Source organism: Palaemon carinicauda, chromosome 1, assembly GCF_036898095.1.
Source record: "Palaemon carinicauda isolate YSFRI2023 chromosome 1, ASM3689809v2, whole genome shotgun sequence".
NCBI classification, from domain to species: domain Eukaryota; kingdom Metazoa; phylum Arthropoda; class Malacostraca; order Decapoda; family Palaemonidae; genus Palaemon; species Palaemon carinicauda.
In genome coordinates this window covers 277,887,615-277,915,264 of record NC_090725.1, presented here as the reverse complement: position 1 = coordinate 277,915,264, position 27,650 = coordinate 277,887,615, and the positions used below count along the sequence as shown (strand labels likewise).

General features: G+C 41.7%; 1 protein-coding gene across 1 annotated transcript in view; it reads right to left on the bottom strand.

Moving 5' to 3' along the window:
- Positions 1–27,650, bottom strand: part of LOC137657022 (Golgi-associated PDZ and coiled-coil motif-containing protein-like) — a 90,894-nt gene that overhangs the window by 56,499 nt on the left and 6,745 nt on the right. The window contains exons 3-5 of the mRNA XM_068391382.1: positions 27,108–27,278; positions 7,134–7,309; positions 5,515–5,659 (exon numbers count right to left, since the gene is read on the bottom strand). Coding sequence (XP_068247483.1) covers positions 5,515–5,659; positions 7,134–7,309; positions 27,108–27,278 — 492 coding nt within the window. The remainder of the gene's footprint in view (positions 1–5,514; positions 5,660–7,133; positions 7,310–27,107; positions 27,279–27,650) is intronic.

Genomic DNA, 27,650 nt, shown 5'->3' with positions numbered 1-27,650 from the left:
CTTGCATGGTGTATCGGCTCTTCCATTTTGACCAGTTTTTCTAACTATTACCAACCATGCCATGAGAGGCTATCTACTGTTCCTTGAGACTCCGGTCAGTGAACAGATGAATCAATAGTATACTATTATCCAGTAACCACGTAACATGTAGCTATAAACCTCAGCGGTAAAATAATGTTAACCCCGGTTCTGAACGTCTGAGTCAGGGGTGGCCAACCTATGGCTCATGCGCCAACAGTGGCGCATTGCACGATTACAAGTGGCGCACTATACCCCATAGATAGTAAATTGAATGACTTTTCTTTAAAATTGCTAAATATGTTCATATATTTTCATTAGGACTTTCAAGAATAACTAATGAATATTATCAACACAAATTCAGTGTCATTAAAGTAAGTACAGTTTACTTTGTATTCATGTTAAATCCTTTCCTTTACAGCTAAAACAAAAGATTGGCCACCCGTGGTCTGAGTGGTCTCTGTTGCCACCGGAGATCCTGTGACAAAGGTCCGTCATAGTGAAAACGTGAACATCAGAGGTAAGATAATATCAACCTCAATGCTGAACATCTGTGTGATATCCGGTTAAGCCGGAGATTCGATAAAAAGGACCGTAATAATGAAATGGTGATTATTCATGAAAAGGGGTTCGTACCCTGGTTCTGACCGTCTGATTGATCTCTGTTTGTACCGGAGATCCGGGCGGTGACAAAGGTCCGTCATCGTGAAATCGTGACCCTCATTGGTACGATGACATTCCTCCATACTGAATGTCTGTGTTATCTCCAGTGAAGCCGGAGATTCGATGAAAAAAAGGACCGTTATAATGTAATTGTGATCAATCATGACAAAGGTTCGTGTGCAAAAGGCCTCAGCCGGAGTCTGAGTGGCGGATTTCACCGTTGCACTCCAAATATCTGACTAGTTCTCACCCAATGAGTATCCATTATAGTGGAGTATAACTCAAGGCGGAGCTAAGGATGTCGTCATAAAGCGATCCCAAATAATGACTCATACACTAACGTAACCTATTAATAGTGCTAGCTCTATTAACAGTAACCACATCAATAAAACGTGAATATCATTAAACGTAATATCATCAACTCGGAGAATAAGAGGAGGCAGGAATAACTCGTGATCGTATAAAACGGAAAACGGGAAATTCACCTCCTCTACTCGAGCTTAATAAAAAAAACGAGAGAAGGGGTAACTCGTATCAGTAGAAACAGAATACGAGCACTCTATGCTCACGCTCTCAAGGTTACATAATAAAAACCAAAATCACACAATAATATAAGAATAATGATAAAATTGTAATAACCAAGAACGAAGAATAATGACAACGTAACAATTAAACATAAAGATATAGTCTAAATCTACCACCTTCCTGAGGCCTGAACATAACTATAACAAAGACTAGATCGATATTCTTCGTCCAAATTGGACTTGCTAGCAAATAAATACCATAGTAAAAAACAATAATAAATAATGATAATAATATTGGTCATAAAACGTAAGTGATATAACCTAGATGACAGAGTACCAGAAGGGCAATATTAACTTGAAAAACTACCGAATCGAACAAAACCAAAATGGCTGCCGACACCGAGGACGGCCAAGCCTCTTCCAAAATTAAAATCCACATTACTGGAACGAGAACAAATGCCCGGTACTGAAAAAAAAACTGTCAAAACAAACTATGGTACTTAACATTGGTAAAGGTGAAGTAGCAACGTCAGTCATGTTGAATTAACGACAATCACTTGCGAAACACACCTAACAAAATAAAAAACGACTTAGCAGGCAAGTCCAAAACAGAAGGATGACCTGGAGAGCGCAAGTAGTAGGTGTCGGTGGAGTAGTCCAACTGTATTCTCTAGGGCCTGTCACGGCCCTCCCCTTTGATGAAGGGATTATCTAAATGGAAGACAGCCTGTGAATAGTGGTTTACACACGCCCTTGTTAAATACACGACACCAACAAGGTGTTCGCGCGAGGGTTGTAACCTCTGCATTCCATGCTTTTATCTTTCTCTAGTATATTTGGAAGATTTATATTAGAAAAGTGTAAAGAAGGACCCTTTTCACCGGGCGTCACAGGTCTCTCCCCAGAAATAGATTTTTCCTTCGTCAAAATCCCTTTTCTATAGTCTGTGGGTTTGATCAATCACTTTATTTATATTTCTGTAAATATTGTTTATGCTATCATTCTTGTTAATTTATTTTTTGAGTATGTTGTATCCTTTTTATTACCATTAATTCTTATGCTGTCTGAAGACACTGAGCAAAATCGGGGACTAGTACGTCCTAGATTTCGTCAATGTCATCTACTGTATTGCAATATTCGTAGTCTTCATGCAAATATTCAAGACCTTACAGTTGCGTCCAGACAGTATGATATTCTTTTATGCTCAGAAACTTTGGTTTCTAATATGAGGCACTCATCTGAGCTCCATATAACTGGTTTTAAGAAGCCAATCATTTTGAAACGGGATACCATTCCTAGGGCCAGGGGAATGGCGGTGTATATTAGGAATGAGTACCCTGCTTCTCATAAGTCCTGCTATGAATGTGGATGTCATGAGATTTAGGTAATAAAAGTTTGCGGAAGGCATAACAATTTCTATTTGTGTTCGATCTACCGGAATCCAGACATGGATAATTCTATCTTCGATTGTCTTCCTGACATTATGGCTAAGATACAAGAAGATGATAGAAAGGCATCATTTGTCTTTGTTGGTGATTTCAATGCTGACCATAGGGAGTGGTTATATTCTAATTCTCCTACCAAACACCATGGCTTAAGAGCTTTAGACTTTGCCTCTGAATCAGGCTGTGAGCAAATTATAAGTAAAGCTAATCAGATCTGGTAACTACTTGGATCTTGTATACACCGACTCTCCTGGCATTATAACAAGTATGGTTGAAACATCTGATCATGCCTTGATTTCATTAGTAGGGAAGACTGAGCAGCATGTCCCTGATGTATCATACTCACGAAAGATTTACATGAAATCTCAAGCAGACTGGAATGGTATATTTGAGTGATCTTTTGGTCTTGAATTGGTCACAATTGTACAGTAGTGTTGATCCTGTTGTCCCTTTGAATGAGAATCTAGTCAACATAATTGACAGGCGTATCCCTTCTCGTGAGCTAAGGTGCTGAGTGAAAGACAAACCATGGTTAAATGATGATTGCAGACTTGCTTACTTGGAGAAGCAGGAGGCCTATCATCTTTGGAAGGGCAACATATCAAATATGACTTGGAATAACTATACTCAGTATAGAGCTTTTGCTCAGAGAGTTTATGCTTCAACTGAAAAGGAATACAATTTAACCATAAAAGAAACACTTTCTGGTATAACCAAGGAACATAAGTGGTGGACTACCCTTAAATCTGCACTCTTTGGTGTAGATGCCTCAGTTCCTCCTTTATTTAAACTAGATGGCTGTGTCACTCACTATCCAAAGGAAAAGGCAAACCTTTTGGCTGATGTGTTTGACTGTAAGCAGAGTAATGAGAAACTTGGATCTTCCTCATTCCTGTTTCCCGAGGCTAAACTAACTAGTTTAGCTTTTCAATCTCGTGAAATTAAAGCTCTCTTGATGGCCCTTGATGCTTATGGGGGTGTAGATCCAAATGGTATTTTTCCTTTGTTCTTTTATAAAGACTGCAGATTTTGTAGATCCTGAGTTATCTGTTATTTTGCACAAGTTAGCAAGAGGAGGAGCATCTAGCACTTTTTGAAGAACTGGTAATGTTACTCCACTAAGTAAATGTGTTTGTGGTAGCTTAAGTCCAACTGATTACCACCTAATTTTCATAACTCCCATATTATCTAAAGTTTTGGAATGTCTTTTGACAAAACGTCTTAATAGGTTTGCTGAAGGTAATCCTCCTTTCCCCAGTTTGCGATTTGGATTTTGAAAAGGCATTAGAGCAAGTGATGCCCTTCTTACAATCTACAATGCTATACAGAAATCCCTTGATTGTGGTCAGAAAGTTTGTATGATTGGCCTTGATTTTACTGCTGCCTTTGACCGTGTTAATCATGAGGCCCTTATTTTCAAACTTAAACATTTGGGAGTGGGTGGGTGATTTCTTAGCATCATTATTGAATTTTTAAGAAATAGATTGCAAAGAGTTGTTGCTGATGGGCACCATAGTGATTATTGGAATGTGCTATCTGGTGTTCCTCAGGGTACAGTAGTGTTCTTGTCCCATTAGTTTTCATACTATATACACATATGTGGTTTGGCCTAGAAAACAAGCTTGTTGCATATGCAGATGATGCTACTCTCATTGCATCAATTTCATCTCCTGAATGTAGATCTGGGGTTAATGAATCCCTAAATAGAGATCTAGCTAAAATTAGTGCATGGTGCAAATCATGGGGTATGAAGTTGAATCCTAACAAAATTCAAAGTATGATTGTTAGTGGGTCAAGGACAGAGGCTCCTCAACATCCGGATTTCAGCATTGATAACGTTTCTTTAACACTGTATGACTTTTAAAATTTTAGGTGTGATTCTCGACAGCAAATTTACTTTTAAGAAACACATTAGGTCTGTGTTTTCTTCAATTGTAAAATAAATTGGCTTATTTAAAAAGTCTTAAGGATCTTCGGTGATCACTCTATTCTGAAGTGTTTTAACTCTTTCATTCTACTTTGTTTTGAGTATTGTTTTTCTGTCTGGTCTTCAGCTGCTGATTCTCATCTTAATTTGTTGGACAAGAACTTACAGTCTATTAAATTTTCTATTCCTGATCTACATCTTAATCTCTGGCACTGGCGTTCAATTAGTTAGTTATGCATGTTGCATAAGATTTTTCATAATTCTGATCATCCTTTACATTTAGATCTTCCTGGTCAGTTCCATCCTGTTCGTAATACTAGTCATGAAGGTAAGTCTAATAGTCAGGCCTTCTCCATTATAAGGCTCAATACTACACAGTATTCTAGAAGTTTTATTCAAGCTGTGACCAAGTTGTGGAATGATCTTCCTAATCGGATAGTTGAATCGGTAGAACTTCAAAAGTTCAAACTTGCAGCAAATGTTTTTATGCTGAACAGGCTGACATAAGTCTTTTCATAGTTTTAAAATGAAATATCTGTTTTGATGTTGTTATTGTTTTCAAAACATTTTATTTTAATTCATTATTTATATCGTTTTTTTACTTCCTTATTTCCTTTCCTCACTGGGCTATTTTTCCCTGTTGGAGCCCTTGGGCTTATAGCATCCTGCTTTTCCAACTACAGTTGTAGCTTAGCTAGTAATAATAATAATAATAATAATAATAATAATAATAATAATAATGATAATGATGATGTTGATGATGGTAAACCCTAATTCAATCCATGTAATCTTGCATTTCACACATCACCATTGAGTAGAGATCCAGAAGTACTTTTTTAATGTATTAAAAATTATACAAAATATCTAATACATTCTATATAAAAAAAACAGTATTAGGAGTTAAAATACATAACAGAGTGAAAGACCTATAGATTACCTGGGTATTATGAGAAAATCTGTTGCGACATGCTCGAACAACAGTCTTATGACGATGCAAGTGTATCTCTGCTTCCAACTGGTGCCACAGTTTGTCATGTTCTTCTCCTCGCAAATCTTTGCCTAATAGTTGAATTTGTTGAATCCTAATAAAGACAAACTTCTTTTTAATTCATTTTACTGTACTTACAGGGGCTGACTAGGATACAATATATGATATGCAAAAACGACAATGCTTATGTACAATATTAGGTACATTTTATCATTTACTTTTCCATATGGGTAGCATGGCTTACAGGAAAAATTATGTGCCAATTATTTCTTCTCATTATATTATGAGGACTACACAGTACATTACTAAGGATTCTGTAAAACTAAACTCAATCAATCATTAAAAACAACCTTTATGTTTTTCAAGGCAAAAACTATAAGGAGAAACAATCAGGATAACATACAAACCATACTGAAAAGTCTTGAAAGCAATCGTTACATATAATTCCTTGATTGCAGGTTACTAAGAAAGTATATACAGTAGTTACTAAAGTATCTTGCTTTCCAAGTTATACCTAAATATAACTAGAAAAGAAATCAAGAGTGCAGATCTCACCACAGCAGCCTATTTCTCGAAACCAGCTTGCCTTTTCCATAATCAATTTAGACCATAGGCATATTTGAAGGCTGTGTGACAACCATGTGCAAACTTGGGGTTAAGGATAGGGCTAATACAGTCGACCTTTTGCTTGACCTTGACCTTTGAAAATTGAATCACTTCCACATCTCACAATTCATCCTTGAAATTTTCATTACTATAGGAGCAAAGTTGTGACCAGGAAGTTGTTCACAAACAAACAGACAAACAAGGGCAATAACATAACCTCCCAATTTCGTTGGTGGAGGTAATGAAAAAAATACTGTAAACCCAGTTCACCTTTTTAGATTAAATTTTTGTATAAAATAATATTTATATAACATTTCTTATACTTTTTCATCTGCTGCTAGGCCAGGTAGCATCTCCCCACGTCGCGTTGAGTTTTGTGAGTCGTACATCTACAAGTGTTATTTTGTACTTGCGTGTTTTGTGATACTTGCAAGTGAAGATTTTACTTTAATTACTGTACTTTCAGTCAAACCTTATGATGGTGCCTATGATTGGCTGTGTAGTAGATATCATCATCTTCATCATCCACTGTACAATCAATTTATCATCACTGTACATATCTTAGTTGAGTACCCCACACAAAATTAGTTGAATACAGTAATCATTTAGGAACACTATTGTAAATACATATTTAGCCAAATATTTTTCAAAATAAAATACCATAGTTTATGTAGTAATGTTTTAAGAGGAATTCACTATGTCACACAGTCTTAAATTACGTAGTTAGGAGGAGGTTATGTTTTCGCCCATGTTTGTCTGTTGTTTGTGAACAGCATCCTGGTCACAATTTTACTCATAGAGTAGTAAAAATTTAAAGGATAAATTGTGAGACATGGAAATGATTCAATTTTCAAAGTCCTAGGTCAAAGGTCATTGTCAAGCAATTGTAAGTCAAGATACCTGATATAAGGAGTAAACTAATATTAAATATTTGAAAAAAATTAAGAGTTCTAATATCTCACCTTCCTGCTAATTCTTTATCAAGATATTTGGCAGCTAATTTAGCACCATAAAGCTCTCCCTGTAGTCCTAAAATGTAACGTCGAAGCGACTCATTTTCTTTACGTAGAATATCTAGTTCGTGATGCACAGCGCGTGATTTCAAATTTGATGAACGTTGTTCTTCCAACTCTCGTTCCTGATATAAGAAAAATTAAATTTTACAAAAAACATACTTTTAGGTTCATATTCCATACAAAGCTTTATGGCCTTCCAGCTAACATAAGTATAACAAAGCAAAACAATGCACTGGACCATGAACATTACCTTAAAAGTTTTGTATGCAGTCAAATTTTTTGTCATTCAATAAAACATTTTAGCCAGTAAAATGACATACTTGGCCAAGATAGAGCAATAACTCCAATATATCTATTTTTCAGAGAACCAATTGCCCAATTACTTCTATTCCATTAATTTGATTTGTTTTGATTAGTCAAAATTTGGTCTAATGATCTGGCACTGAAGCCGAAATTTCTGTAGGTTTTGGAAAGCTGCATACCAAAGAAACAAATACTTGGGAACTTCCATAAAAGGCTGGTATTCTATATGAAAATACCTTTGAACTTAAAAATCTAGAAACTTTAGTACTGTACAGTATACTTTAAAGTAGAACCTCAAGTTACAGGTAACCTTGAATAGCGTTCTGTAGCGTAGAAATTTATATTGTTAAGAGTACTGTATATACAAAAAACATTTTATTACGATTTTTCATTACCCTAAAAGGGCTTGGCATTCAAGGGCGAGAAATCATCACCACCCCTTGTGTTAAGAGGGTTAAAGTCAAGAAAATTCATAAATGTTTTAATTTGCATATTTCCTAACTATACAAACACAAGTCCTTAAATTAGAGGATGATTTCAACTCCGCTGGAAACAGCCGTTAAACCTTTAACGAGGTAGTAGTAGTTACTTGAGGTTGGAGGGTATGGCCCAGCCTACCTGACAATGAATTATACATTCACTTTTGACCTCAGATTTAGAACTTGAAGAGTGTTTGAGGCAAGAAGTATAACTTAAAGGACTCAGATTTGTATACAGTATGTAGCTATGAAAAATACAAATTATTTTTAAAAAATTTTATTTATTCCTACAGAATAAGAATACAAACCATCATCCTTTAATATGAGACTTATCCTCAGGAGGGAGGAAGTCCCTATGAACTAAAACAAGCCGAATACCTCCCAGAATTTTTCAAGGCATTTGGTCCTGTATACAAGCGGAAGTTATGATTCATATCAACCTCCTAACAACCTGAGCATGAAGATGTCGCAGATGTTAGGTTAGGCCCCTACCAGGTGACTTGTAGATGGTCATGGAAGGACCTATATCTATGTGTAGACTATGTTGTCTGAATTTATGACATTATGGGAAATGGGTTTGCATACATTCTATCCATCCTCCCCCCTTTTCTTTCAGGATGGAGGAAATGGTTGAAACTTGTCTGAAAAGAAAAGTGGCTTGATTAGTCCTATGAGGCTTACATACATTTGGTATTAAATCCAGTAAATAACAACACATCTGTTATCCCACCACAGAGGGGAAGAAACAAGAAGGAAGGCCAGTCATTCTACCTCTCATTGTAGGCTTACATTGTGACCGTTATCTTGGACAAGATACTTCCTGTCCTGTGAGTTACCTAGGTTTGTGGCACGACCTATTAAGCAGCTACCGCCAGACCAAGGGTAAATGTGTCGAAGGACCTGTGGCTATAACCCTGAAAATTAGAGAATGGTGAAAGATTCTTCCAGAATAATAAGATGGATTTGATAATCATGACTTCATGAGCTCGAGCCTGGGAGGATCCTTCCATCCCATCGCTGGTTGCAGGGTAGGCACATCTGATGCCAAAAAAAAAAAAAAAAAAAAAAAAAAAAAAAAAAAAAAAAAAAAAAGTCCCTGGATATCATCTGTTTCACCCTTCCAGTGCTGAACCTCCTAGTTCTCTTTAGCTGTAGCAGGAGACAAAAGCAAGTCATCCTAATCTCTGCTAGTCACTTCTTATAGAGAAAAGATGGAGAAGAACATAAATCTGGAGTCATGGACAGCTGGGTTCTCAGTCTGGGTAACGAACTATGAAATAAAGGTGAAGGACACCTTCTATCCTTCAGAATGACTCATGACATACAAAATGATAAGCTCACTTTGAGGGTCAGATCTGCAATTGAAGTCCGCCTCAAAGGCACATATGGGACAAACATGAGAGACCTGAGGGGTTGAATGACATTCAATTCTGGGGACCTGAGTCTCTGTGGAGGGCAAGACTGCTTCAAGAGCCTCATAAGCATAGACAATTTCCTTGTAAAGGGCTAAGCCATTCAATCTGAAAACCTGGATCAGGGCTGAGCACTAGCCTCTATCCAGGAGACTGGAGCGATTCCCATAACAAAGAAAGACAATCAGCTATCAATTGAAGAAAGGCTCCAGCTGGGGAAGTATCCCTTCTAAGACACCAATTGCAGAAGATGGCCCACTTCCACTAGTAGACAGCTGCAGAGAACCTTCACAGATATCTACACATCTCCCGCGCAGTGCCCAGCAAAAATTCTCTCATTCGGAAGAAATGCTTGATAGTCGCAAACCGTAAAGTGTAAAGGGTACCATTGCATTGTGGTATATTTACAAGTAGGCATGACTTGACAGTCATGTTGAATGAGTGTCCAATCGGGCGATGACTGACTGAACGCATGGATAAAAAGCCCATGTTGAAAATCTCATAATGAACAACTGCGATATGACTAGTCACAAGGAGAACAATCACTACATGATTATCATGAGGAAACCATGGATCGTATTCACACTGACACTTGTGTGAGGACACCAATCCATGGGTTCCTCTTCTACCACGTGAGCTCCTCTCTTTTCAGGGCCAAAACCTCCTTAGGAAGAGATCCTGAGATATACCTAGATTGCCCATGAGAAAGAAGCAGAAGAGGGCAGTGCCATCCCAATTGACATGAACGGTCTTCCTGGATTTGGGATACTACTATTACTACTCATTCTTTGGGGCAGCAGGAGTACAGTAATGTCTAATGTCAGAAGAGTCAGCAGCTGAGGGCAAGATCAAAGCTGCATGGGGGGGGGGAGGGAAAGAGTGCATACACTCCTCCTCCTCCTCACCAGTCTTCAGCAGAAAATTTGAGGGGCCAACAACAATGATACTACAGCAGGAGAGGTCACAGGATCATCCCCAATAGCAGGCGAGAACACATTGATGGGCATTGTGTCTACCAGTGCCTCCAGGGGTGGAAGAAGAGATGGGGAAGGTGCAGCAGGATTAAGGCTTTAAGGCTATGGTTTCTGACAACACCTTCAGCAGCTTCTTCCTAGAAAGAACATCAGTGATATCCAAAGGAAGCCACAACTTCTGCAGGTTTAGGTTCTTAGTAATATCGTTGTCAGTACACACATCAGAAGATGAACTTCGAGGGAAAGGAGGAGTATTGCTTCATCAGGGGAAGGCAATTCTTCTGCTTTCCCTGAAGCATCTCTGAGCCAAACCTGGGGTCCCATTCTCCCCAATATGAATTCCTCCAAAGGACGCAGCCCTAGAGGAATCTGAAAGAGGCACAACAGGTCAGGAAGGAGAGAAAAAGGAGCTAAATAGCTTCTTCGCCATCACCTTTCGTATTGCCACGTCCTTAGCCGAAAAATCTTTCTTGGTCTTCTTCTTGCCAAGCTCCACCTACTGTAGAGGGCGGAGCTTAGCATTGCAAAGGGATGACTGTAAACAGTCATTGCCATTCAAAACAAAAGGATGATGAGGATCAACTGCTGGCTTACTCATAAACCTGCCACATATTTTGCCAAGTTTACCAGGATACACCTGCAGTACATGTTTGCACAGGAAGTATCCATTACAAACACAAACTGCAAAGATAAACCAATGTTTAAAGGGCAGCAAGACAATGAAGCTTCCAGCCTGAATTACCTAAATTGAAATTGTACTCTCAGGTTTGTATTTGTATAGGGTCAAATTATAGTAAGGAATAAAATATACTTACAAGTTCATCCTAGTCATGACAGCATGAAAAATAAACGTGTGATATCATGAATAAAAACTTGAATATATTGCATAACTTATAATAATCCCTTCTGCTAAAACTTGCAGACTTTTTGATGAATGACTTTTGTTGATGACTGGTTAAAATTCAAATCTTATGATAGGTAAGAATATAATGTATACACATATGTTGAACTTTATTTTCTATTTGAAATATACTAAGATGAATTTTTAGTCATTTGTATTTTTCCTAATTATACAAATTTGAGACCTTTGATATGAGTATGACTTCAACAAAGCTGAAATAAGCCATTAAACTTTTAACAAGGCAAACATCAATGATCACCTGGTGGTGGGGAAGCACCACCCACCTGACACATAGAGCAACCCACCTTTGCCCTTTAGTCTACTAAGTGCTTGTGAGGTGGTTGAGGCAGGCCATGAAACTTTATGGTCTCAGGTTTGTATAGTGAAGTAAAATACTAATCACTAATAATTTTTTATTTGTTCCGACATGTAATACAAACTATCGACCTTTAATAAGAGAATAATCCTAAGGAGGGAGGAAGTCCTATGTCCAAAACTGGGTTGGTAAACGGACCCAGGAAATGTCATTGTACTTTGGTCGTAAAGAGGAACAAAAGTCATGACTTCTGTCAAGCCCTTAACTTCCTGTGCATAGGGATGCAACAGGAGTTAGGGTAGGCATTACTATACAGTACTGTACATGGTAAGTAGATGAAGAATCTATATCCTACAGGATATGCTGTCCAGGCAGTGCATAGCCTTATTAAAAGATAAATGTGTAAACAACAGGTCTATCGTATGCCTTGCTTGGAGAGCAGGGGAAATACATCTTTACAAATCAAAATTGCAAAGAAAAATCATTCTGGTGTACAGCTTAACTGTATCTAATGTCCGGTCCAGCAACTTAACGGTATGACTTCTGTACACCGAGAGAAGGAATGAGAAAAGGAAGAACTGCCAGTCGTTCTTATTTTTCATTCTAGACTTATGTCACAACCGTTATCTAAGATGAAATGCTACTTGTCCCGTGAGAGGGTAGGTTCACTACACCACCTGTCGAGAGGCTATCACCCATTCCAAAAAAGGTATCCAGGGGCCGGTGAGTATTTTCAAAGGAGGTAGTGAGCAGTGATGGGTGTCTGACATTCCAGACTCTGGCCTTCATAACTTGCACCACAAGACAGATTCTGTGTGAAGACTAAAGTTGAGCCGATTTCCCCGACTGATGGTTTTCCCAAAATCATTCCAAGATCGGTCTCTTAACCTTCCAAGAGCTAGGGAAAAGTGTTCAGGTCTGAAGAGCCGAGTTCTCAACTGCCCTCCCAAGACAAAGTAGCAAAATGTCTCAATTGCTAGTTGCTTCCTTAAGAGAGGAGATGGAGAAAGTCTTGAACCTAGGATCCTGAATTGCAGAGTTCTATGTTCTCACCCTGAAACTGTAGGGGTACACAAGAAAACAACCATATTCCTTTCCTCTGTAATACCAATGTCATACAAAATGCCATGTAACTATTCAACTCTTGTCAACGATGTCGAGGTAAGCAGGAACACAATCTTCAGTGTTATATTGAGATCTGACGCCCCATTGAGAGGTTCGTACAGCGCTTTCGAGAGGTCCAAGGACTTTTGTGATGTCCTATTTAGGAGGTAGAAATTCCTTCGGAGGACAAGAATGTTTGAAGATCCCATAATGTGGAAATGTCTAAGGCCTTTAGTCTGAGAACCTAGCTCAGGGCTGAAGGATAGTCCTTTCCCACGGTAACTGGGAAGTGCTTCTCCCGGCAAGGAAAGACTATGAAATCAGCAATTGCTTGCAGAGATGATCCGAATGGAGAAGATCCAGTCTATCAAACTAATTTCAAAAGATGGCCCACTTCTGGTAGATTGCTGCAGAGGATCTGCACAGATATCTAGACATCTCTTTGCAATGCCTTACAAAAACCTTTCATTTGGAGGGGATGCTGAATAACAGTCACACTTGGTGAGAGGGACACCTCAGAGTTGTGGAATAAAATTGCACCACTGGGCCAGTTTTCACAGTATCCAAATGAAAAGCATCAGCACATATTGAACTACTGTATTTATCTTATGGCCCCTTGGAAGCAACCATGGTCATCCTGACATTTGGGGTCTACAAAATTGTATTGATGACCCAACGAAACTAGGCAGAATGGAGGAAAAGCGTAAACATCCAGGATGTTCAAAAAAATTGGAATGCGTCCTCCATCACTGCCATGAATTCTGGATTGAAGGACAGAACACTGGAAGTTTCTCGTTTAGTGTTGTGAATAAGTCAATCATTGGGGAACCCCAAAGGGCAAGAAGCTTTCTGCTGCACCTAGTAGAAGGGACCATTTTCTTGTACTACTTGCCGCTGGCAGTTGAGCATGCCGACTAGTACATTCCTCTTGTTTGGAATGTATCTTGCTGATAGCTTCAGTGCATTGTTGAACGGCCAAGGGTGTGTCTGCCTTGCCAACTCGCAAAGGTCCTGTGGACTAGTCCCTCCTTGCCTGTTGACGGAGGCCACTACAGTCATGTTGTCCTCATCAACAATACTGAGTGCTCTATCAAACTCTGTTGGAAAGCTTGAATGGCTAAAAGCATGAATTTCATTTCTAGGAGGTTAAATTGCAGACCTTCACTTCTTTGGACACAGTCATAAGGCAGTGATACCCTTTGGTGTCTATATCCACCCCTCCTTCGAGCATTTGTGAACAGCAGCATTTTCTAAAGAGTCATGTTGAGAGCGTCCCCTGATAGGGTTTCCATTGACCAACCATCCCTTAAGAATCTCTCCCACTGCTGTATTCACCAGAACCCAGCAGTGGGGAGGGTCAGTGATAGCTGACCAGCAATGCTTCCGGCAACCATGTAACTATTGCTGGTGGAGGCACCCCTGGGGAACCAATTTCTACGATGACAAAAGAAGTCATGGAAGACATTGCCACTGAGATTCCTGTAAATGTTGAACTGTAAGAAAAAAGGGGTCATCCAACCTCCCAAAGCCTGTTAATACAATTTGAAAAGACTACCGCTGCTACCATATCAACATTCCCAGGTACTCCATCCTACTCTTAGTTTTGAAACAAGGTTTATTCTAAGTGACAACAATTCCCAGATTAGGGTAAAAGGTTGGAAGTCTGCATCAATCCTGAAGCACTATCTTCAAGACAGAAACAGGATCATCCAATCATCAAACTATCTCATGAGGCAAATCTACGACAAATGGGTCCCGGCTTAGACTAGTGTGAACACCCTAGTGAACACCAGCGGAGTGGTGGTGATTCATTCGAAGCACAAGATAATGAACTGATGCACCACTCAAATGAGGATGGTGCACCTGAAAATACAATTCCTACACGTCGGAACAAGTAAGAAGTCCTCTCTTCTCGTGGCAGCCTACATGCCGTTTGAATGGAGACTGTAGAACAAACTCGTTCCCCGGTCTCCATACTCCCGTCAACTTCTCCACCAGGAACAATAGACCATAGATGCCAGGTGACCCATCTCGGACCACTTCTTGCACACTGAATCCCTTTATCATTACCGTCATCACTGAATCGATAGACAATGGAGATGCAGTCACTGAAGCATCTCGGGATAGTCCTGAGGCAGGAGAGGGACAATGGCAGCTACCAACAACCTGACCTGTACTGCTTATGCTCAATCTTGTAAGAGACCTAGAGTAGGTAGAAGGAGCGTGATCTCCTACATCTAGTACCCTAACCACTACCACAGTTAAACTTCCTATGATACTACTCACCCAGTGAAAAAATGCGGAGGGATCGGTGGATGTTTCATGAAACTTGATCCAATTAGTCATCCTCTGCTTCAGTGACTTCTTTCTTCTGTTCCTTCAAAAAGTGAGAGAGAAACAGAAAGTTCAGGAAGAAGAAAGGAGGCTGGAGGCCTTTATTTCAACTGGTCTTGCCTATGCTAGTCTTCGTAAAAACCGAGCACCTGTAGTGGGTGAGCCCTGGTTGCTAAGGCATGTGCTGATTTTAAAGAGAACTAAGCACTGGGCATTAGTGCATGTGCTCATTCTCATGGGAACAAAGCATCAAGAGCTAGTACATATTTTCAGAAAAGCCGAGCATCAGGAAGTCATGTTGCCCTGTAGAGGGATTCTAACCCAAATTATTACCGAAGCGTCCTGAGGTAGGAAAGTGATGAGGCTGATGCCCCCTTCTTGACCAGCAGTGCACATGGGCTAAGTGTCACTTAGAGCAGATCAGTGGCTAGGAGCATAAGATCCTTATTTCTTATTAAAACCCTCCCGACTTTGAGTTAGTTTCAGTGCAGCGCCGCTCCTTCCATGAAATAATGCAGAAGAATCTGGCAGTCTCAGAAGAGACTGGCGGATCAGTCATCCTGTACTTTGGTGACATCCTCACCCAACCCTTTGGGGCGAAAAGCATCTGGAAGGAACATGGAACAGGAATAGAGGAACTAGTGACCCAATGACTTGAAAGTGGGTATTACTGAGAAAGAATGAGTTCCTGCCTGTATGATTCCAGATCATGGTCACCGATCAGGGCCAAAGATAGAATACTTCCTGATCGCAGCCAACTCTAGCATGGTTCCCTATTGTGGCCAATGTTCACATGCTTATCAATTGCGGATGGAAATCGCAGTTTCTGATCATAAACGATAGTGGCAAGCGACATTTTGCAGCATAAACTATGATCATGCAGAATAACTGGGAGACTCGTCATACTGGGAGAGAACATAATCGAAACTTTACTGTAAAGAGGAAACATCCAGACCACAATCATGTTTGATGATCAGTTATTCTGTAACCTGAAAGCTATGGAAAAGTGGGTCTACCACATACCATAATGTATTCTCAGGAAATAGAACATTGCCAAACATAATCTATCACCTTACGTCCAAGGCGAGAATGTACTACAGTCATTCACCCAAGAAAATATGTTCCAGGTACATACCATCATTGACATGCGTGCAGTCACTCTTATATGATAGTGATCACTAGTTGGAGAATTGGTAATGTTACTCCTCTATGTAAATGTGTTTGTGGTAGCTCAAGTCCCACTGATTACCGCCCAATTTCCATAACTCCCATATTATCTAAAGTTTTTGAACGTCTTCTGGCAAAACGTCTTAATAGGTTTGCTGAAGGTAATCATCTACTCCCTAGTTTGCAATTTGGTTTTTGTAAAGGCCTTGGAGCATGTGATGCCCTTCTTACAATCTCCAATGCAGTACAGAAATCCCTTGATTGTGGTCGGGAAGTTCGTATGATTGGCCTTGATTTTAGTGCTGCCTTTGACCGTGTTAATCATGAGGCCCTTGTTTTCAAACTGAAACAGTTGGGAGTGGGTGGGTCGTTTCTTAGCATTATTATTGATTTTTTAAGTAATAGATCTCAAAGAGTTGTTGTTGATGGGCACCATAGTGATTATAGGAATGTGATATCCGGTGTTCCACAGGGTAGTGTTCTTGGCCCATTACTTTTCATACTATATACACTTGACATGTGGTTTGGCCTAGAAAACAAGCTTGTTGCATATGCAGATGATGCTACTCTCTTTGCATCAATTCCATCCCCTGAATGTAGATCTAGGGTTGGTGAATCCCTTAATAGAGATTTAGCTAGAATTAGTGCATGGTGAAAATTATGGGGTATGAAGTTGAATCCTAACAAAACTCAAAGTATGATTGTAAGTAGGTCAAGGACGGTGGCTCCTCAACATCCGGATCTCAGTATTGATAATGTTTCTTTAAATATGTATGACTCTTTCAAAATTTTAGGTGTGATTCTCGACAGTAAATTTACTTTTGAGAAACATATAAGGTCTGTGTCTTCTTCAATTGCACAAAAAATAGGCTTATTGAGAAAGTCTTTCAAGATTTTCGGTGATCAATTTATTCTGAAGAAGTGTTTTAATTCCTTCATTCTACCTTGTTTTGAGTATTGTTCTCCTGTCTGGTCTTCAGCTACTGATTCTCATCTTAATTTGTTGGACAGAAACTTGCGGTCTATTAAATTTCTTATTCCTGATCTAGATATTAATCTCTGGCATCGTCGTTCAATTAGTTCATTATGCATGTTGCATAAGATTTTTCACAACTCTGACCATCCTTTACATTCAGATCTCCCTGGACAATTCTATCCTGTTCGTAATACTAGGCAGGCAGTTAATTCTAATAGCCAGGCCTTCTCCATCACGAGGCTCAATACTACGCAGTACTCTAGAAGTTTTATTCCAACTGTTACCAAGTTGTGGAATGATCTTCCTAATCGGGTGGTTGAATCAGTAGAACTTCAAAAGTTCAAAGTTGGAGCAAATGCTTTTTTGTTGACCAGGCGGACTTGAGTCTTTTATAGTTTATTTATGACATATTTGTTTTTGATGTTGTTAATAGTTTATATATGACATGTCTGTTTTGACGTTGTTACTGTTTTTAGAATGATTTATTGTTAATTTGTTCTCTTCATTTATTTATTTCCTTATTTCCTTTCCTCACTGGGCTATTTTTCCCTGTTGGAGCCCCTGGGCTGATAGCATCTTGCTTTTCCAACTAGGGTTCTAGCTGGGATAGTAATAATAATAATAATAATAATATTGCTAGATCAGGGTAGAGAACCCACTGGATATCGTTCCAAGACTTGCACTCTGGACACGTGGCTGTAGGGGAACACACACTGCCCCTACACAAAGAACACAAGGTGTGGGGGTCGACCTACGGCTTGGAGAGAAAGGCACCACAAGATTTACCGGCCATAGGCCCGGGGCAACGACGGGGATGCTCCATAATGAAACACTAAAGCACCAAACGACACAGAGACACAGAGGAAAGAGGTGGATAAGGTTAGGATTGAACACGTGGGGACCGCGTGGCAAAGACACAAAGGGTCGCACTGGGTGAAGAGAGCGCAGCGAGATGTTAATCACGTCGCGACCAGAAACTTACTGGTGACCGAGACCTAGCCGAGCCCGCTCTCTGACCCAAGGTCGCCTCGTGGCGCGTATTCTTCCGCCCAGAGGTACCTGCTATAGAAAACGGGGGTAGAGGAAACTACACAAAATTCTGGTCGGTTGGGAGGAGATCCCAGATAGTCCTAATAAAGTAGTTCAAGGTAAGTATTCCGTGTTGGAACGAGTAACCTTTCACCTCGTGTCCAAGGAAAGAATGTAATACAGTCATTCTCCCAAGAAAATTCATTCCGGGTATGTACCACCATTAACATGCGTGAAGTAACTTAGGCTACTGAGCACTTATCGCTAGATCAGGGTGATCATGATTTTGGCCACATTCTCGACGAATGCGTTCGGGATGAGCAATTAAAGTAATCATGTTTGTGGAGAGAGCGCATATAGTGATCGTGTTTTTGAAGTGTGTGTGTGTGTGTGACCACACGCATGGCGAGCATGCGTGTCTGGACCACACTCATGGCGAGCATGCATGTGATGACCATATTCAGGGACAGCGTTCACATGGCAGTGATGCTTTAAGATATTGTGCTCGTAGAGATCATGCTCGTGGAGAGTGTGCACAAGATGATCGCGCTCATGAAGTATGGGTGCATAACATCATGCTCATGGAGTATGTGTGCATAGCAATTGCTTCTTACAGGGAGAAAGAGAATAGATGGGGAGCACTTCTCATACTTCTGTTAAACAAGCAACTTACAGGAATCGGCAGCCTGATCAATTCATCCAAGGAGCTTCATCGAGTTTTCAGCCATTGAAGCATCTCGGGAGCGTCCCGAGGCAGGAGACGGACCGGAGTCCTGACTAGTAATACTCAAGATCATAACTGTATGATACTGATCCTCTGTACCCTGCACATGAATGGTGGATCCTGACACCGAGCTCCTTTCCAAAGGTCGGGGCTCGATGCAGATACTTACCCTTCCTCCGAACCCATGCAGGAGAATCATTACGCGTCTCAAGAGACTCGGAACGACTAGTCGTCCTGTGCTTCAGTGATGTCTCTGGAACTTTGCAACAGGTGAAGAGGACAGTCACAGAAGTGAGTGAGAGAGAGATTGTTTAGGAGGGGTAAGAAAAAAAGGCAGTGCCCTTCTTCCCTACTGACAGTGCGTACAGTATGCTCATTCTGTATACGAGTTGTTAGAACCGATGTTTCTTCCCACAATGGGACAACTATCGAACTCAGTCACTACCTGTATGTAACCGCGCGAAACGAAAAGGTGTGAAAACACCTTTACCATTTACCAGGCACTCCCAAGGATGTCTGCTGATGTTTCTTCCCGCTGAGACAATTCTTGGCACACAAACGGGAGGGTACTGAGACTTGCACTTCTCCCATGAGGGAGGGTAGAAATTAGGCGAACATAACTCCTAGCGATTGGACCTCAGTACTAAAGAAGAGGTCTTCTACATATTCTACTTAGAGAAGAAAGAAGAGTCTGCGAAGACGTGGTGGGGAGAGAGGAGAACTAGAAGGTCTTCTTCTCCGAAGTCATGTAGGCAATGATGACCCTCTTACTCATATTCTGTAACTGTCGTCGATGGCGGACACACACCAAGGGATAGACAGCAATGGATATGCCACCCGACAAGAACAAGAATGTTGGATATAGGCAAGTAATCAGGAAACTGTAACAGTAATACAGTTAACAGGAATCACTGCACATCTTGCTTCAAAAACCCTTGAACACAACTGCAAGGATGGCATTTCAAACTGAAAGAGAAGTAAAAGATTAAAACAGCCAGATGTAGACGCCAGACAGTACGTCAGTACTCGTTGGCGGCCCAAGTGAAGGAGAGGTTGCTCTATCTATCAGGTGGTGGGTGTTTCCCTCCCATCTATTGATCAATGATGTTTTCCTAGTTAAAAGTTTAACGGACGGTTCCAGCTTTGCTGAAATCATACTCCTATTAAAGGTCTCAGGTTTGTATTACGTGTAGGAACAAGCACACTTTCTGACATCATACTATTCCCCTTAAAAACAATTTCAAAAGTATGAAATTTTTATAGCCTTGAAGTTTCAGGAGTTATAAAAATGTTATTTTGATTATTAAATAAATTTTTGAATATACTTACCCGGTGATTATATAGCTGCAACTCTGTTGCTCGACAGACAACTCTACGGTAAAAACTCGCCAGCGATCGCTACACAGGTTGCGGGTGTGCCCAACAGCGCCATCTGTCGACCAGATACCCAGTTCTCAATGTAAACAAAGACTCAATTTTCTCCTCGTCCCACTGCGTCTCTATTGGGGAGGAAGGGAGGGTCATTTAATTTATAATCACCGGGTAAGTATATTCAAAAATTTATTTTATAATCAAAATAACATTTTTCAATATTTAACTTAGCCGGTGATTATATAGCTGATTCACACCCAGGATGGTGGGTAGAGACCAGTAATATATGTTTACACTTTTATGAGCTAAGAGTTTTTTATTTCATTTTAGAAGTTATCAAAATAACAAAAACAAAATAAATAGGTACCTGGTAAGGAAGTCGACTTGAACAATTACTCTGCCTTTTAAGTACGTCTTCCTTACGGAGCCTCGCGATCCTCTTAGGATGCTGATCGACCCCTAGGATCTGAAGTATCAAGGGTTGCAACCCATACAACAGGACCTCATCAAAACCCCTAATCTAGGCGCTCTTAAGAAATGACTTTGACCACCCGCCAAATCAACCAGGATGCGAAAGGCTTCTTAGCCTTCCGGACAACCCAAAAAACAACAATAAAAACATTTCAAGAGAAAGATTAAAAGGGTATGGAATTAGGGAATTGTAGTGGTTGAGCCCTCACCCACTACTGCACTCGCTGCTACGAATGGTCCCAGTGTGTAGCAGTCCTCGTAAAGAGACTGGACATCCTTTAGATAAAAAGACGCAAACACTGACTTGCTTCTCCAATAGGTTGCGTCCATTATACTTCGCAGAAATCTATTTTGCTTAAAGGCCACGGAAGTTGCGACAGCTCTAACTTCGTGTGTCCTCACCTTAAGCAATGCTTGGTCTTCCTCACTCAGATGTGAATGAGCTTCTCGTATTAACAGTCTGATAAAGTAGGATAAAGCATTCTTTGACATAGCCAAAGATGGTTTCTTAACTGAACACCATAAAGCTTCAGATTGGCCTCGTAAAGGTTTAGTTCGCTTTAAATAGAACTTAAGAGCTCTCACAGGGCATAAGACTCTTTCTAGTTCATTGCCTACCATATTCGATAAGCTGGGAATATCGAACGATTTCGGCCAAGGTCGAGAAGGCAGCTCATTTTTGGCTAGAAAACCAAGTTGTAGCGAACAAGTAGCTTTTTCTGACGAAAATCCGATGTTCTTGCTGAAGGCATGAATCTCACTGACTCTTTTAGCTGTGGCTAAGCATACCAGGAAAAGTGTCTTTAAAGTGAGATCTTTCAGGGAGGCTGATTGTAGCGGCTCAAACCTGTCTGACATGAGGAATCTTAGTACCACGTCTAAATTCCAACCAGGTGTAACCAAACGACGCTCCTTCGTGGTCTCAAAAGACTTAAGGAGGTCCTGAAGATCTTTATTGTTGGAAAGATCTAAGCCTCTATGCCGGAAGACCGATGCCAACATGCTTCTGTAGCCCTTGATAGTGGGAGCTGAAAGGGATCGTCCTTTTCTCAGGTATAAGAGAAAGTCAGCTATTTGAGCTACAGAGGTACTGGTCGAGGATACAGATACTGACTTGCATCAGTCTCGGAAGACTTCCCACTTCGATTGGTAGACTCTAAGGGTGGATGCTGTTCTTGCTCTAGCAATCGCACTGGCTGCCTCCTTCGAAAAGCCTCTAGCTCTCGAGAGTCTTTCGATAGTCTGAAGGCAGTCAGACGAAGAGCGTGGAGGCTTTGGTGTACCTTCTTTACGTGTGGCTGACGTAGAAGGTCCACCCTTAGAGGAAGACTTCTGGGAACGTCTACTAGCCATCGAAGTACCTCGGTGAACCATTCTCTCGCGGGCCAGAGGGGAGCAACTAGCGTCAACCTTGTCCCTTCGTGAGAGGCGAACTTCTGCAGTACCTTGTTGACAATCTTGAACGGTGGGAATGCGTATAGATCTAGATGCGACCAATCTAGGAGAAAGGCATCTATATGTATTGCTGCTGGGTCCGGGACTGGTGAGCAATATATTGGGAGCCTCTTGGTCATCGAGGTTGCAAAGAGATCTATGGTTGGTTGGCCCCAAGTGGCCCAAAGTCTCTTGCATACATCCTTGTGGAGGGTCCATTCCGTTGGAATTACTTGCCCTTTCCGACTGAGACAATCTGCCATGACATTCAAGTTGCCTTGGATGAACCTCGTTACTAGTGATATGTTTTGACCTTTTGACCAGATGAGCAGGTCCCTTGCGATCTCGTACAACGTCAGTGAGTGGGTCCCTCCTTGCTTGGAGATGTATGCCAAGGCAATGGTGTTGTCCGAGTTCACTTCCACCACTTTGCCTCGAAGGAGAGACCTGAAGCTTTTCAAGGCCAGATGTACTGCCAGCAGCTCCTTGCAGTTGATATGCATGATCCTTTGACTCGAGTTCCACAGTCCTGAACATTCCCGACCGTCTAATGTCGCGCCCCAGCCTACGTCCGATGCGTCCGAGAAGAGAACGTGGTTGGGAGTCTGCACAGCCAGGGGAAGACCCTCTCTCAAGTTGATACTGTCCTTCCACCAAGTCAGGCAAGACTTTATCTTTTCGGAAATGGGGATCGAGACCGCTTCTAGCGTCTTGTCCTTTTTCCAGTGAAAAGCTAGATGGTATTGAAGAGGACGGAGGTGTAGTCTTCCTAATGACACAAATTGTTCCAGGGATGATAGCATCCCTACCAGACTCATCCACTGCCTGACTGAGCAGTGTTCCTTCTTCAGCATGTTCTGGATGCATAACTGGGCTTAGCTTATTCTGGGGGCCGACGGAAAAGCCCGAAAAGCTAGACTGTGAATCTCCATCCCTAAATACACAATAGTTTGGGATGGGACCAGTTGTGACTTTTCCATATTGACAAGGAGACCCAATTCCTTGGTCAGATCTAGAGTCCACTTTAGATCCTTCAGACAGCGACGACTGGAAGAGGCTCTGAGAAGCCAGTCGTCCAAATAGAGGGAGGCTCGGATGTCCGATAAATGGAGGAATTTGGCTACATTCCTCATCAGCCTCGTAAACACAAGAGGAGCTGTGCTTAGGCCAAAGCACAGGGCTTGAAACTGGTAGACAACCTTTTTGAAAACGAATCTCAGAAAAGGTTGGGAGTCCGGGTGGATGGGGACGTGGAAGTAGGCGTCCCTTAGGTCTAATGAGACCATCCAGTCTTCCCTTCTGACCGCTGCTAAGACTGACTTTGTGGTCTCCATGGAGAACGTCTGCTTTGTGACAAAGACATTCAGAGCACTGACGTCTAGCACCGGCCTCCACCCTCCTGTCTTCTTTGACACCAAGAAGAGGCGGTTGTAGAATCCCGGAGATTGAAGGTCCGAGACTTTGACCACCGCTCCCTTCTCAAGTAAAAGAGACACTTCCCGTTTCAAGGCTCGTCTCTTGTCTTCCTCTCTGTACCTGGGAGAGAGATCGATGGGAGACGTTGCTAGAGGGGGTTTCCGTACAAAAGGGATCTTGTACCCCTCTCTGAGCAACTTCACAGATTGTGCATCTGCGCCTCTCTTCTCCCAGGTCTGCCAGAAGTTCTTGAGTCTGGCTCCCACTGCTGTCTGAAGATGCGGGCAGTCAGACTCTGCCCTTATAGGACTTGGATCCTTTCTTCTTTCCTGGTTTCCCTTCGGCACGAGCACCTCCTCTGCTGGAGGCTCTGCCACGAAAGGGCGGAATAAAACGGGACGCTGGAGTGTCCATCCTTGGTCTAGCTGACAAGGTAGGCAAAGGGGGAGCTTTGCGAGCGGAGGACGCAACAAGATCGTGAGTGTCCTTCTGCACCAACGAAGCGGCTATTTCCTTAATCAGGGCTTCTGGAAAAAGGCACTTGGAAAGAGGAGCAAAGAGAAGCTCAGATCTCTGGCACGGTGTAACTCCAGCTGAAAGGAATGAGCAGAGATTTTCACGCTTTTTAAGGACTCCGGACACAAATGATGCAGCAAGCTCATTAGACCCATCACGTATGGCCTTGTCCATGCAGGACATAATGAGCAAGGAAGTCTCTTTCTCTGTCGGAGAGATCTTTCTGCTTAGGGCTCCTAGACACCAGTCTAAGAAGTTAAAAACTTCGAAGGCCCTAAAGATACCTTTCAAAAGGTGGTCCAGGTCCGAAGATGACCAACATATCTTTGAGCGTCTCATGGCAAGGCGGCGGGGAGAGTCTACAAGACTTGAGAAGTCGCCCTGGGCAGAGGCAGGAACTCCCAAGCCGAGAACTTCTCCCGTGGCATACCAGACGCTCGATCTAGAAGAGAGTCTAGCAGGGGGAAACGCAAAGGCTGTCTTCCCTAAACTCTTCTTGGACTGCAACCATTCTCCTATCACCCGCAAAGCTCTCTTGGACGAGCGTGCGAGGACGAGTCTAGTAAAGGCAGGAGTGGTAGACGGCATGCCTAACACAAACTCTGAAGGCGGAGAACGAGGAGCCACAGAAACAAACTGGTCCGGAAACAGCTCTTTGAAAATGGCCAAAACTTTTCTAAAGTCCAAAGAGGGTTGAGTAGACTTAGGCTCGTCCAAATCTGATTGTGGTTCATCTATGTGTGCAGCAACATCATCATCAGAAAGTTCCTCATCCGACAACTGATGAGGAAACGGCAACGGAGTGGGTAACGGCTGGTTCGCTGAGTCCGGTCGCACTGGTGCATGCGTGACTGAGCCGGACGCAACGTCATGGAACTGCTGCCCAGTCTGTGAGCTGGCAACAACCATGGCAGCGCGGGGACGCACAGCGTCTACTCCAGACTGTCTGGACTGATGTGGGTGCGCAGTGGAAACCACACTGGGTTGCGGAGGTTGACGCACCGCGTCAAAACAAAGCAACTCTGACGGTTGTTGAACCTCCAGAACGTCAACGGCAACCTCCGTGCGTCGCTTAACGTCAACATGCGGCTGGCAGATCACACTGGAACGCATGGGTGGAGGAACTCTCTCAACTGGTGTGCGTGAGAAGGTTACCTCAGCAGCACAACCGATCGCGTGGAGGGTTGTAGGCTAGGTACTGCACTAGCTGGTGCGGCAGCAACCTTCTCCGCACGAAAGTCCTGCATCAGAGACGTAAGTTTAGACTGCATGTCTTGCAGTAGAGACCACTTAGGGTCTACAGGAGCAGGTGCGGCGACAGACGGTGTTACTGTCTGAAGCGGTACCGCTTTGCCTCTCTTAGGCGGTGAGCAGTCATCGGATGACGGCAGCGAGTCCGAACTGACCCAGTGGCTACAACCGGGCCGTTGGACTTGTGCTGAAGGGACCGACTTACGTTTTAACGGTCGCGAGACCTTGGTCCAAAGTTTCTTGCGAGAAACACCTTCAGAAGACGAGGTATAAATGGGCTCTCTCGTCTTAGTTAGGTAGGAGCGATCTTGGGTAGATACGCCCGATATCACGGAGGGAACGTCTGTTCGCTGATTAAAGCCTCTCGAACCCATGCGTCGTACGACATTGCTTCTCCCCTGGACTTGGGAGCTTGCAAGAGGTCCCGGACTAGGACGACAGGCACGAACAGACGAACCCTCAAGCGCAACACTATCCACAACACTATCACTCGGCACTTTAGCACTTCCCACTGCACTTTGGCACTTAAGCTCCTTCACATCCGCCATGAGCTGATTACGGTCACTAGCAAGGGACTCAACTCTCTCACCCAGAGCCTGGATGGCACGCATCATATCAGCCATCGATGGTTCCTGAGTGCCAGGAGGGGGTTTAGGAGCAACCACTACAGGGGAAGGAATAGGTTGTGGGGCATGAGGAGAGGATATATCAATAGAACGAGAAGAACTTCTCCTAACTCTATCTCTCTCTAGCCTACGTGTATACTTTTGAAATTCGATAAAATCGAATTCCGAAAGGCCAACGCACTCCTCACACCGATCTTCCAATTGACAGGTTTTATCCCGACAATTGGAACAAACAGTGTGAGGGTCGATAGAAGCCTTCGGAAGACGCCTTGAACAGTCCCTAGCATTGCACTTCCTAAATTTGGGGACTTGTGAAGGGTCAGCCATTTTGAATTGGTCAAGGGAAATTCCAAAAAACTATCAAAAAGTCATCAACAAAGAATCCGTTATCAAAAAGAGTTCAAGGATTTGTGTGAAGAGAAACCCTGCACAGTGAAAGCTCAAAACTAGAATATAGTACTTCACCAATTAGATGTGAAAAACTCCAGTTTAGCAACAGCGAGTAAAGTACGTCTTGTCGACACCTCGACAGAGAGAAAATTGAGTCTTTGTTTACATTGAGAACTGGGTATCTGGTCGACAGATGGCGCTGTTGGGCACACCCGCAACCTGTGTAGCGATCGCTGGCGAGTTTTTACCGTAGAGTTGTCTGTCGAGCAACAGAGTTGCAGCTATATAATCACCGGCTAAGTTAAATATTGAAAAATAACAAAGCAACTAACACAGCATATATAAAGAAAATACAGTACAGAAGGTCCTCAACTTACAAACTTAACAGGTTCCATGAAACTGTTTGTAAGTCAAATTTTGTTACATTTTGGCCTAGGGTAGGCTTCACCTAACTCGCATGCCTACAATTCCCAGTTACAAAAGTCAACAAATGGTACAGTTTCATATGAAATGAATATCAGGTTATTACAAATGTCCTTTTCCTTAATGTATTAAATATAATATTGTTTTATTAAAGTATTACTTTATCTTATTACAGTATACAAACTATTGATACAATATCTGAGATTTATGATTTCAGTTTGATTTGTGTTTCATCTCCAAATGTTTGCAAATTGAGGATCTTACTACAGTAAAAGTTATAACACTAAAGCTAATTTAACTTACAAGTCTCTCCCTAATTTTTTCTGAATCTTCGACATTAGTTGTACCACTTGCAGAATGAATCTGTAATTGTGCTGAATGGAGTCTCATCAGCAATTCTCGACTTTCAGCAACTGCAAGCTCCCGGAATCCTCGGCTTTCAGCACATTCAAGACGTAAATGTACAAGCTCAGCCTGAAAAAATATATTTAACACTAATTTAAGGAAAGTTAATTCATGTCATAAAGGAATTTTAACATTGATATTGAAGAGAGAGAATAATCTATAAGCACAAAATTCACATCACATAATCCTTATTTTACATTTTCTCTTCTAATAGATAATAACATAAGTACAAAATCTAACCTGAATTTCTGATCCCCCTTTTCAAAGTGAGATACATTTTAGATATACAGTAGTGATAATTTTCAAGCTTTTTAACCAGTAAGAATTCAATAACATTTGAAAAAAAATACTGAAATACCACAAATGTTTAAAGTAATTTGTATTCTTCCTAACTATACAAACCTGAGTCCTTTACTTAGGAGAACAGATAATGGCAAAGCT